The sequence below is a fragment of the Triticum dicoccoides genome, chromosome 4A (assembly GCF_002162155.2).
Source record: "Triticum dicoccoides isolate Atlit2015 ecotype Zavitan chromosome 4A, WEW_v2.0, whole genome shotgun sequence".
Taxonomy (NCBI): domain Eukaryota; kingdom Viridiplantae; phylum Streptophyta; class Magnoliopsida; order Poales; family Poaceae; genus Triticum; species Triticum dicoccoides.
The window spans coordinates 9,720,061-9,733,798 of NC_041386.1; the positions used below are offsets into that span (position 1 = coordinate 9,720,061).

General features: G+C 46.6%; 1 protein-coding gene across 1 annotated transcript; it reads left to right on the forward strand.

Annotated features, from left to right (window-relative positions):
• The first annotated feature begins 7,182 nt into the window (after positions 1 to 7,182).
• LOC119288525 lies at positions 7,183 to 7,915 on the forward strand. Its single transcript, XM_037568132.1, has one exon. It carries the CDS (start codon positions 7,229 to 7,231, stop codon positions 7,586 to 7,588), a length of 360 nt encoding a protein of 119 aa, XP_037424029.1. The 5' UTR covers positions 7,183 to 7,228; the 3' UTR covers positions 7,589 to 7,915.
• The last annotated feature ends 5,823 nt before the right edge of the window (positions 7,916 to 13,738 follow it).

A 13,738-nucleotide genomic window follows, 5' to 3' on the forward strand; every position in this document is an offset into this window, starting at 1 on the left:
TGCTTTATTTATTTTATTTTGTGATTAACTTTACTATAAAAATAGTTTTTTTCCTATTTTTTGATTTGTTTTTTGCATTATTTATTTTCTTTTGTTTTTTGCTTTAATTTTTAATTCTGTTTGCTTTTAGGTTAGCAAAATTATAAACTTTCTGTTAGTGCCATTAGTTTTAGAAAAATTATAAACTTTCTGTTAGTGCCATTAGTTTTCAAATTTGAATAGTTAAAATTTAAATTCTTTGAAAATTGTTTGAATCACAAGTTTGTGATTAACTTACTAAAAAAATGAGAATTTATGCGCTTATAGAGAAAATTCAACCTAAATTCCTAGTAAATTTCTATGAATTTCAGAGAAATTCACTATGAATTTAGGTTAAACCTTTCTCTATTAGGGCATCTATTTTCACTTCGAGAGGAGCTCAGCAAGGCAGAGAGGGAAGGGCTTATAAACCGATGTGAGCCCCCTTCGGTTGGCGAGGTGGGACTAAACTCTGCCCGCAACGAGGACCAACCCTTGAGTCCCAGTTTGTGGCACAAACCGGGACTAATGGTCATGGGCCAGGGGCAAACCATAAGACATGAAAGCATTTCAAATGAACTCTGAAAAAGTTGAAAGTCGGGATGGTATCATAATTTCACCCACATAGCATGTGCATGTACAAAACGGACAATGGTAGCATGTTCGTGTGTTACAAAGTTGGCATGGTATCATCATAATAGTTGCGGGAGAAAGTCTTCACTTTTTCTTCGCTTGTGTCATTTGCTTATTGCGCCGTAACCATGGATAATCTTCATTGTTTATCAGGATGCTTGGGTCAGCCTTGACATTGAAGGGAGGAATTTCATGAAACTTTTCATAATCTTCAGACATGTCTGTCTTGCCGTCCACTCCCAGGATGTCCCTTTTTCCTGAAAGAACTATGTGGCGCTTTGGCTCATCGTATGATGTATTCGCTTCCTTATCTTTTCTTTTTCTCGGTTTGGTAGACATGTCCTTCACATAGATAACCTGTGCCACATCATTGGCTAGGACGAACGGTTCGTCAGTGTACCCAAGATTTTTCAGATCCACTGTTGTCATTCCGTACTGTGGGTCTACCTGTACCCCGCCGCCTAACAGATTGACCCATTTGCACTTAAACAAAGGGACCTTAAAATCAGGTCCGTAGTCAAGTTCCCATATGTCCACTATGTAACCATAATATGTGTCCTTTCCGCTCTCGGTTGCTGCATCAAAGCGGACACCGCTGTTTTGGTTGGTGCTCTTTTAATCTTGGGCGATCATGTAAAATGTATTCCCATTTATCTCGTATCCTTTGTAAGTCAATACAGTCAAAGATGGTCCCCTGGACAACAAGTACAACTCATCACAAACAGTGTTGTCACCTCTGAGACGTGTTTCCAACCAACTGTTGAAAGTCCTGATGTGTTCACATGTAATCCAGTCGTCGCACTGCTCCGGGTGTTTGGAGCGCAGACTGTTCTTGTGTTCATCAACATACGGGGTCACCAAGTAGAGTTCTGTAGAACTGTGTAGTTTGCTTGAGACCAAGAATATCCGTCCCTGCATATTATTGAGTCTCTTCCAAGAGTGTCTTTTCCAGTCAGTCTCCCCTCATACCGCGATTTAGGGAGACCTATCTTCTTAAGGCCATGAATGAAGTCAACACAAAACCCGATAACATCCTCTGTTTGATGGCCCATGGAGATGCTTCCTTCTGGCCTAGCGCGGTTACGGACATATTTCTTTAGGACTCCCATGAACCTCTCAAAGGGGAACATATTGTATAGAAATACGGGCCCCAGGATGACAATCTCGTCGACTAGATGAACTAGGACGTGCGTCATGATATTGAAGAAGGATGGTGGGAACACCAGCTCGAAACTGACAAGACATTGCGCCACATCACTCCTTAGCCTTGGTACGATTTCTGGATCGATCACCTTCTGAGAGATTGCATTGAGGAATGCACATAGCTTCACAATGGCTAATCGGACGGTTTTTGGTAGAAGCCCCCTCAATGCAACCAGAAGCAGTTGCGTCATAATCACGTGGCAGTCATGAGACTTTAGGTTCTGAAACTTTTTCTCTGGCATATTTATTATTCCCTTTATATTCGACGAGAAGCCAGTCGTGACCTTCATACTGAGGAGGCATTCAAAGAAGATTTCTTTCTCTTCTTTCGTAAGAGCGTAGCTGGCAGGACCTTTATACTGCTTCAGAGGCATGCCGTCTTTTTCATGCAAACGTTGGAGGTCCTCCCGTGCCTCAGGTGTATCTTTTGTCTTCCCATACACGCCCAAGAAGCCTAGCAGGTTCACGCAAAGGTTCTTCGTCACGTGCATCATGTCGATTGAGGAGCGGACCTCTAGGTCTTTCCAGTAGGGTAGGTCCCAAAATATAGATTTCTTCTTCCACATGGGTGCGTGTCCCTCAGCGTCATTTGGAATAGCTAGTCCACTGGGACCCTTTCCAAAGATTACGTAGTGTAAATCATTGACCATAGCAAGCACGTGATCACCGGTGCGCATGGCGGGCTTCTTCCAGTGATCTGCCTCGCCTTTGAAATGCTTGCCTTTCTTTTAACATTGATGGTTGGTCGGAAGAAATCGACGATGGCCCAGGTACACATTCTTCCTGCATTTGTCCAGGAATATACTTTCAGTGTCATCTAAACAGTACGTGCATGCATGGTATCCTTTGTTTGTCTGTCCTGAAAGGTTACTGAGAGCGGGCCAATCATTGATGGTCACGAACAACAACGCCTTAAGGTTAAATTCCTCCTGTCTGTGCTCATCTCACGTACGTACACCATTTCCATTCCACAGCTGTAAAAATTCTTCAACTAATGGCCTTAGGTACACATCAATTTCGTTGCCGGGTTGCTTAGGGCCTTGGATGAGAACTGACATCATAATGAACTTCCGCTTCATGCACATCCAAGGAGGAAGGTTATACATACATAGAGTCACGGGCCAGGTGCTGTGATTGCTGCTCTGCTCCCCGAAAGGATTAATGCCATCCGCGCTTAAAGCAAACCATACATTCCTTGGGTCCTTTGCAAACTCATCCCAGTACTTTCTCTCGATTTTTCTCCACTGCGACCCGTCAGCGGGTGCTCTCAACTTCCCATCTTTCTTTCGGTTTTCAATGTGCCATCGCATCAACTTGGCATGCTCTTCGTTTCTGAACAGACGTTTCAACCGTGGTATTATAGGAGCATACTACATCACCTTCGCAGGAACCCTCTTCCTGAGGGGCTCGCCGTCAACATCACCAGGGTCATCTCATCTGATCTTATACCGCAATGCACCACATACCAGGCATGCGTTCAGATCCTTGTATGCACCGCGGTAGAGGATGCAGTCATTAGGGCATGCATGTATCTTCTCCACCTCCAATCCTAGAGGGCATACGACCTTCTTTGCTGCATATGTACTGTCGGGCAATTCGTTATCCTTTGGAAGCTTCTTCTTCAATATTTTCAGTAGCTTCTCAAATCCTTTGTCAGCCACAGCATTCTCTGCCTTCCACTGCAGCAATTCCAGTACGGTACCGAGCTTTGTGTTGCCATCTTCGCAATTGGGGTATAACCCTTTTTTGTGATCCTCTAACATGCGATCGAACTTCAGCTTCTCCTTTTGACTTTTGCATTGCGTCCTTGCATCGACAATGACCCGGCGGAGATCATCATCATCGGGCACATCGTCTGGTTCCTCTTGATCTTCAGCAGCTTCACCCGTTGCAGCATCATTGGGCACATCGTCTGGTTCTTCTTGATCTTCACCAGCTCCCTCCGTTGCAGCATCACCGTATTCAGGGGGCACATAGTTGTCATCGTACTCTTCTTCTTCGCCGTCTTCCATCATAACCCCTATTTCTCCGTGCCTCGTCCAAACATTATAGTGTGGCATGAAACCCTTGTAAAGGAGGTGGGAGTGAAGGATTTTCCGGTTAGAGTAAGACCTCGTATTCCCACATTGAGTGCATGGACAACACATAAAACTATTCTGTTTGTTTGCCTCAGCCGCATCGAGAAACTCATGCACGCCCTTAATGTACTCGCGAGTGTGTCTGTCACCGTACATCCATTGCCGGTTCATCTACGTGTATTATATATAATTAAGTGTCCAAATTAATAGAAGTTCATCATCACATTAAAACCAAAGTGCATACATAGTTCTCATCTAACAACATATAGCTCTCCAGAGCATCTAATTAATTAAACCATACATTGAAACTATGTAAAACATTTCAATGCAAAAACAAATGCGATCATAATCGCAACCAAGGTAATAATTGATCCAACGGCATAATGATACCAAGCTTCGGTATGAATGGCATATTTTCTAATCTTTCTAATCTTCAAGCGCATTGCATCCATCTTGATCTTGTGATCATCGACGACATCCGCAACATGCAACTCCAATATCATCTTCTCCTCCTCAATTTTTTTTATTTTTTCCTTCAACAAATTGTTTTCTTCTTCAACTAAATTTAACCTCTCGACAATAGGGTCGGTTGGCATTTCCGATTCACATACATCCTACATAAATAAAATCTATGTCACGTTGGTCGGCATAATTTTCATAAACAATAAATGAACCAATAGTTATAAAGATAATATATATAGCACATCCGAATCATAGACATGACGAGGGCCGACGGGGGGCGGATACCAAAACCATCACACTATATATGATGCAATAATAAAAGTAAGAAAATAATACAAGTATCTATGTAAACATACAAGTAAGAATATTTTTCCTTTCAGAAAGAAGATAAGAACAAGAGGCTCACCACGGTGGTGCCGGCGATGAGCTCGGCGTGGGTGATCGATGGCGGTGAAGACGGGGACGGGGCGTGACGGACCGCTAAACCTAGACAAATATTATGGAAAATGGAGCTTGGAGGTCGAGCTTGGAGAGGAGAAAGCTTAAGTAGTGTGGCTTGGGCATTCCATCGAACACCTTGTGTGCATAGGAGGTGAGCTAGAGCACCACCAAGCCCTCTCCCCCTCGGCCAGAGAAAAACAGAGCACTGGGGTGCTCTGCTCGCGAGCGAGGGGTATATATAGGCACCCCATTGGTCCCGGTTGGTGACATGAGCCGGGACTAAAGGGGAGCCTTTGGTCCTGGTTCAAGCCACCAACCGGGACCAATGGTGGTGGGCCAGGAGCGAGGCCCATTGGTCCCGGTTCATCCCACCAACCGGGACAAAAAGGTCCAGATGAACCGGGACCAATGGCCCACGTGGCTCGGCCGGCCCCCTGGGCTCACGAACCGGGACCAATGCCCACATTGGTCCCGGTTCTGGACTGAACCGGGACTAATGGGCTGACCCGGCCTGGACCAAAGCCCTGTTTTCTACTAGTGTAGCTCGGGCAACACACACACCAAACTCACACTACATAGTAGATAGATAGGGTAGCTAGGGCAACACCGCCATGTCTTCACCGTCGTCTTCACCTTAACCGCCGGCTTCACCGTCTTCTTCGCCGCCGGCTTCAGTACTCCTCCTCCTCAAGGCCGTTGTCGCCGAGGTAGTACGGGAGGCTGTGCATGCGGTTGCGAGCGGGGAAGACGCTCTCAAAATCGGTGAAGATGTTATAGGTCGTGAATGCGATGAACTCGCACCCACACCAATACACCTTGCCGAGCAGGTAGTAGGCATCGAACTTGTTGGTGAAGTGGACGACGAGCCCTACCACTTGAGCGTTGGCGTGGGGACGCTGCTCCACGAGGTTGAACATGGGCGGCGAGCCCGCCGGGAGGTGGTGGAAGCCCGCACGGAGGAACCCCCGTGCAAGCTCAGTGCTTCCCCTCCAGCGGGAGAACGTCGGCCCACACGCGGAGGGATTCCTCGACGACGACGTTGGCGGGGTACCGCCGTTCTGGCACGGTGGGCGGCGCTTGGAACGTCGACCCGTTGTATTGCATCAGTGGAACGACTTTGGCTTTTTGGGGAAGAAGAGAAGTTGGAGGCGCAGATGGATCTGTAGAAGAAGAGGCAATGAAGGGCAGTTTAAATAGCCCGGGGAGACGAGGTGGGTACACGCGCAAACGGCGTAGATCGTGACTCAGTGCGTGCGTGAACCGATGCGATCATCAATGTGTGAACGTGAATCGATGTGAGCGTGCTTTGCGTGCTCTGCGTTGGCGGCTGCCTGCCTCCCCCTTCTGCGTGCTCTGCGTTGGCGGCTGCCTGCCTCCCATTCACGAGCGTGCGTGCAGCCTGCGGCGTGAACCGATGCCTCGACATATGGACGCGACCGTGCGTGCAGCCTGCCCCTTCTGCCACCGGCACGGATGCCTGCGACGCGTGAAACGACGCTGCGGAGCGACTGAATCCACCGGCAACCGTGCGGCACGGATCGATGCGTGTGTGTCGGCGTGCATGCATGTGATTATGTCTAGGTCACTAGATGCGTGCGTGGCGGTGTTCGCATGCATAGCAGGCTACATCGATGCCAAAGCCGGGCATGCATAGCAGGCTGCATCCATCGATAGCAGGCTTTTTTAATTTATTACCAACAAACTAACGGGCCCGTCCTATGAACACAAACACGGCCCAACCAACGAAGCCACAGCCACAGTCAACAGAGTCCAACGTGGCCCCACAAGTCAGTTAATGGTCAAGACGGCAAACGTCTGTTATGAATATTTGTGAGAGTTTCAGCTAAAGGAATGGGGAAAAGTGAGCAAAAATTTAAAGCGTGGAGAAAACTGAGCACAACTAAGAAATTAGGGGCACAGATGGAATAAGCCCTAGAAGAAATGGGCGGTAGGCTCTTCGCCCTACAGAGCCAAGAAATCGAGCTGAAGATCATGGACGCATGCAGACCTTTCCCTGGAAAAGATGGCGTGCGCGCGTACGTACCTTCAATCGCACTGCATCAATCTCCCAGATACGCCTCCGGGAATTAAGTTCTCGTCATCCCCTGGCCGGCCTCGATTCCAGGGGCGCATGGCATGCATCAAACTGGCCTCGCTGTCGCACGATCCAGAGAAAAGTGGCGACGCATCCATCACCTGTTGACCATGGCACGCACTCTTGCAGCGCTGTCCGGCTGCGTGTCGCTCGCGTCGGCGCTAGCTTCAGACTTGCGCATCGCTCGACGCCTTTGCCCGCGCTATAAAGATCGCCGGCCTCGGGGCATGCAAAGGCACCCACGTACGACAAGAAAACTGCACCAGTGCACACCAGTGCTAGTGTGTGACACGCCACTATGAGGTCTCTGCAGGCTGTGCTCGTGGCGGTCCTCGTCCTGCTTGCCGTCGCCGCGACGACAGACGCCGCGTGGGCGCCGATACCGGATCGCGACCTGAACGGCATGGTGGTGCAGCAGGCGGGCCGGTTCGCCGTGCTCGTGCATGACATCACGCGCCGGACGACCCTGGTGTTCGTCAAGGTGGAGCGCGGCGAGATGGAGCGGCCGGCGGGCGGCGGCCTCGGCACCAACTACAGGCTCGTGGTGACCGCGGCGAGGGCGCCCGGCGGGAGCAGGGGCCAGTACGAGTGCGTCGTGTGGGGCGTGCCCGGCTCGCGCACCAGCACCTGGAAGCTCCTCGGCTTCAAGGCGCTCTAGCTACATGCATGGCCACCGAGCACTCGTACGTGTGGGTGTGACGGTCCGAGGCAAAGCCGCGCGCGTACTCCGCTGAATAATCTACGTTTCCCCGGCATATAGTATGTGCATGGGTTTTTTAAGTACTGGTACACGTCGTTTAATTTGTTACGCGAGTAAGGCACGGCAAATACCTGTCTGCGTGCAGTCCGCACACAGTAGCGCCGGAATAAGCAAGTCCGCACAGTCTTTTTTGTCATCACTGCCCGAATGATATATGTTGGTGATTTTATAAGAGTCTGGATACTGTGATTGTTCTCAAAGGTGTTTTCCCTATACTCCACTATAATTCCAGCGTCAAATTTTTGAACATGGCAAATCGAATGTTTTTTATGATAATATGTGTTTGCCGATGATGGCAAATTTAGTTGATATGCATGTCAAATCCGTCTCAGTTTTTTTTTGTCAGGGAATTTTTGTGCTCGTGAACTAAATTTGCCATAAGGGCAGCCCCAGTGCATGTAGCTCCCGCTTGCGCAGGGTCTGGGGAAGGGTCCGACCACTTTGGGTCTATTGTACGCAGCCTTTTCCTACATTTCTGTAAGAGGCTGTTTCCAGGACTTGAACCCGTGACCTCATGGTCACAAGGCAGCAGCTTTACCACTGCGCCAAGGCTCCCCTTCGTGAACTAAATTTGCCATAAAAAAATTAAATTTTCCATGCTTAAAAAAATTGACGTCAGATTTTTTGCATTACCGTTTTTCTATACCAATTACGAAATAAGAGAGATTATAGTAACAAGTACAATGCATTAGTAGGAGATTGTGCTGTCTACCTTCAATCTCCACATCCTGGAAAGAAGAAAACATAGGTGATTCTCACGCATTAGCAAAGCTCAAAACTTGCTAGTCCTACTTCCCGCGGTTGGCCGATCTTCGGGGGACTGCGTAAACCTAACACATCCGGCTAAAATCGTTCTCGTCCTGAAAAAGCCCGAGGCCACAAAAGTCGAAGACTAACACCTGATCAGCGTGATAATATGTTCAAGACAAGATGATGCTTAACCTTCTGGTGCCTGACATTCCGACACTAGTATCCAAGTGCTAGAGTCCATCTAGTGTCCATCTAATTGGTCCAGCACGCCAAATCCAAAACTATGCTTAATCACTCAATGAATTATCTCATGTATCTATGGTTGTAAGCATGTACAATTGATACAGCTGAGCTCAAAACCAAACCCAAACTTCATACCATATAATCAAGCCATAGTGATCTCCCACGACAATAAGTTCATTACAATGGATAGAAGTCTAATACATCAAAAGCAGAGCAGTATAAGAAACGTATATGGTTCGGCTATGGCGTAACATCAGACTACATATATATGGATAGAGATAGTTTGGTCTGACTGCTTTGTCGCCTGACTCTCTACGTTGTAAAAACCTGTTGATGGACATATCCATTGAGTGTGCCATATGGACATCATCACAGTAAGAATACAGTTCTTCTGCTGACCCTTATGTACAGCAAGATTTAGCCATCCGACAAATGAGTAACTCCTTGACCAGAGCTAAGAGCTAGTATCAATTTCAGGCACCTTGACCAGATATGCGCAATACCAATATATCTGAAAATGAGCACAAAGAGACACCTAAGTTTCAGAGGTGACATTACCTTGTTCTCAAAAGCCTGACACTTTTAACCAGAATTAAACCAACTATCAGTATATGACTACCACGAGCGACGCCGCCGCAAACACCACAACACAAGAGCAGCATGAGGAGTCTATTACACATCATCATCGACCCAAACTTCGAATGATGATTTGCCTGATCGACCTGCTCTGCTGCCTGCAATGTAAGCCTCCTATATCCTAGCACGGCATGTGATATATGAATTAACATGGTAAGTGGATAACAGAGTAAGTACATAACCTAGAGCGGAAACCTGGTTCGCTTTAATTTAAAATTGGTGGTTTCTTACATCCAAGCCCATTCTGTAGCTCTATAACTACATCAATTTAGAAAAATCTTACACTGGATCCGGTAGTTATGTTTTTAAGGCGACGCCTTACCGCCTTAGGGAGGGGGGCGCTTTGGCGCCTAGGCGACGCCTAGGCGGGCGCTTTGGACACCTAGGCATCCAAAGTGATCGATTTTCCAAAGAGGAGGGGGAGCGCTTCGTCGCCTAGGCGTCGCCTTAGGGACGCTTTAAAAACATAGTCTGGTAGGCATAGAAGCCTACTCGTGCTTACCATCATTTAGATTAGAAAGATGGGGAGGTTGTGCAATTTCCTGATGTACTAATCATCTAATACAAATAACCAATGCATCAAAAACCTCTTTTACGTGGACCATATAGAACAACAGGAGATGGGACAGTGACAGTACAGAATAAATTGCCGGCAGTGGAGATCAGTGGCCTGCCTGGAATCCTTACGTTGCAGGAGTAAGCGGGGTTGTCAGTTAAGCTGGTCAGGATCTCTCCAAAACCCCGTTGAACGCCGATGGAAACTTTAGAAGCATTTAGGCACTAAAGGTGACATCCCAACACCTTTCTGTTGATGTCTTGCCTACAAAATCACACTCAAGCATCACATCATGTAATACATGTCGTTATTAAATGTTGAATAAATAAACACTTACCTTCCTTGGAGACTAAACACTAACCTATGTAGTTGGAAAAAAATGAAAAAAAGAAAAGAAGATTATAGACAAAGTGAACTATATCTGTAACCAAGCAAAATAATTGAAGTGGAGGGTTGCTTCATATAGCAGAGCATCAACGACGTGTGCCTCGACCAGGAGTGGAGGGGGAGGAAGTTAGATGAACAGATGGAAGAGCATGGAGAGAGGAAGCACCTAAACGTGGGAAGAGGGACGCCACCATGGCTAGGGTCATACCAGCGCATTTTCACGGCAGAGCACAAATTCAATGACCCACACTAACTATCACGAACCTAAAAGCATGCAGCAACGTGCTATCTCATTTACCACAACAGAAAAATAAAAAACTCTCCGAGATAACTAAATCTATTTTAACCCACATCTCACATCAGATCCATATATTACAACCTCAAGACGACTGAATCCGTTTTAGCATTCATCCCTCACAAGATCCATCGATTCGTCAAACTAATACCAATCAAAAGGAACACAATTGAAACAACAACGCACCTCCTGGGCAGGTCCTAATTATCAGATGGCAAAAAAAACTCCAAGACAACATAATATATGTTAGCCCTCAGCTCTCACCAGATCCATATACTACAACTCCAAGACAGCTGAATTTATTCTAACTGTCATCTCTCAGAAGATCCATTTATTCATTCAAAAGTACTAACCAAAAGAGGGAAAAAACAGAGAAGCACCTCCTAGGCAGGCCTAATTATTATATAACCTCAAGAACTCAATTTCTCTATTTTACAAAACCATATGGATCCAAGAACTCCATTCCTCTGTTTTAGGCTCTGGCCCTCAGCAGTTCCATTTATTCTTCAAAATATCAATCAAAGCACTAAAACACTAAAGCATCTCTAGGAATAGTACTCATCACACAACCCCAAGAAACTTAGCAGGCCTAACTCTTTCTTACACAACAAAGCCATATTTCATTAAGAACACAGCTAGATCCAATGTGCAGCCGCATAAGAAGCCATCAACAAAACAAGACGAATCTAAATATCCCATTCCTTGGAACCTAGCTAGACCAACAACAACAAAACCACCAACACTCCACCAACAAAGGAGCAGCAATTGCAGGCCCTACCAGGACCATACAAAGAAGAAAAGACATAAATCTACACCACACCAAAAACAACCAATAGCACCTTTGGCCTTTACCAGAGGCAGGACAAACAACAAAAGGCCCTTGCCGGCCAAAGACATGGTCAAGCCTAAAAGAGCCCTTGGACCTACCGTTGTATGCCTAGCACTCTAACAGAAGAGGACCGAAAAGGGGGGAGAAGAGGGATTAACCTGCAAATCCATGAATGGAGACGCAACCGGATCAGAATTAAGGAGGCACCAACAACACTGGACGAATCTGCAAGGAAAACAAGGGGAAGTCAGAGACGAAGAGAAGCCAGCGGCCAAGAAGAGGGCTGAACATACATATACATGTACCTGTAAATCAACGACCACAACAGCAGATCGACGACCACCACAGCAGATTCGGCGGAGTGACCGGATTTGATGGGACCTGCACAGAAACAAGATTAGAGATCAATGAAGAACGGCGTGGAAAACCAAAACGCAGCAAGGTTGCCTTGAGCAGTGCTGGCCCCATTTGCCAGGGGCACAATCGTCCACACACGCGCGCACTGCACACACACACACACACACACACACACACAAATAGCCGCTCGGCCATGGCCAGCACTCAGCAGTAGCAGCGATGAACAGCGGCGGTAGCAGGTGGGCCAGCAGTGCATGGAGCAGTGATACGTCTCCAACGTATCTGTAATTTTTAATTGCTTCATGCTATATTATCTACTGTTTTGAACTATATTGGGCTTTATTTTTCACTTTTATATTATTTTTTGGACTAACCTATTAACCGGAGACCCAGCCCAGAATTACTGTTTTTTTGCCTATTTCAGTGTTTCGGATAAACGGAATATCAAACGGAGTCCAAACGGAATAAAATCTTCGGGAACGTGATTTTCTCACCAAACGTGATCCAGGAGACTTGGACCCTGCTCCAAGGAATAAAAGAGGCGGTCACGAGGGTGGGGACGCCCCCCCTAGGGCGCGCCCCCTGCCTCATGGGCCCCTCGTTGCTCCTCCGGCGTACTTCTTCCTCCTATATATACACACATACCCCCAAACGATCAGAACAGGAGCCAAAAACCTAATTCCACCGCCGCAACTTTCTGTATCCACGAGATCCCATCTTGGGGCCTGTTCCGGAGCTCGGCCGGAAGAGGGCCGTCATCACGGAGGGCTTCTACATCATCATAGCCCCTCCGAGGAAGTGTGAGTAGTTTACCTCAGACCTTCGGGTCCATAGTTAGTAGCTAGATGGCTTCTTCTCTCTCTTTGAATCTCAATACAAAGTTCTCCCCCTCTCTTGTGGGGATCTATTCAATGTAATCTTCTTTTTGCGGTGTGTTTGTTGAGACCGATGAATTGTGGGTTTATGATCAAGTATATCTATGAATAATATTTGAATCTTCTCTGAATTCTTTTATGTATGATTGGTTATCTTTGCAAGTCTCTTTGAATTATCCGTTTGGTTTGGCCAACTAGATTGGTAGTTCTTGCCATGGGAGAAGTGCTTAGATTTGGGTTCGATCTTGCGGTGTCCTTACCCAGTGACAGAAGGGGCAGCAAGGCACGTATTGTATCGTTGCCATCGAGGATAACAAGATGAGGTTTATTTCATATTGCATGAATTTATCTCTCTACATCATGTCATCTTGCTTAAGGCGTTACTCTATTTTTAACTTAATACTCTAGATGCATGCTGGATAGCAGTCGATGAGTGGAGTAATAGTAGTAGATGCAGAATCGTTTCGGTCTACTTGTCACGGACATGATGCCTATATACATGATCATGCCTAGATATTCTCATAATTATGCTCAATTCTATCAATTGCTCAACAGTAATTTGTTCACCCACCGTAGAATACTTATGCTCTTGAGAGAAGCCACTAGTGAAACCCATGGCCCCCGGGTCTATTCTCATCATATCAATCTCCATCACTTTTATATTGTTTTGCTTTTTTACTTTGCCTTTACTTTTTACTTTGCATCTTTATACCAAAAATACCAAAAATATTCTATCTATCAGATCTCACTCTCGTAAGTGACCGTGAAGGTCTTGACAACCCCTAATCGCGTTGGTTGCGAGTAGCTATCGTTTTGTGCAGGTACGAGGGACTTGAGCGTGGGCTCCTACTGGATTGATACCTTGGTTCTCAAAAACTGAGGGAAATACTTATGCTACTCTGCTGCATCATCCCTTCCTCTTTGGGGAAAACCAACGCAAGCTCAAGACGTAGCAAGAAGGATTTCTGGCGCCATTGCCGGGGAGCCTACGCAAAAAGTCAATATACCAAGTACCCATCACAATCCCTATCTCTCGCATTACATTATTTGCCATTTGCCTCTCGTTTTGCTCTCCCCCCAATTCACCCTTGCCGTTTTATTCCCCCCCCCCTCTCTCTAT

Coding starts and splice junctions, on each gene's coding strand:
- LOC119288525 (XM_037568132.1), top strand. CDS start 7,229: ATGAGGTCTCTGCAGGCTGTGCTCGTGGCGGTCCTCGTCCTGCTTGCC.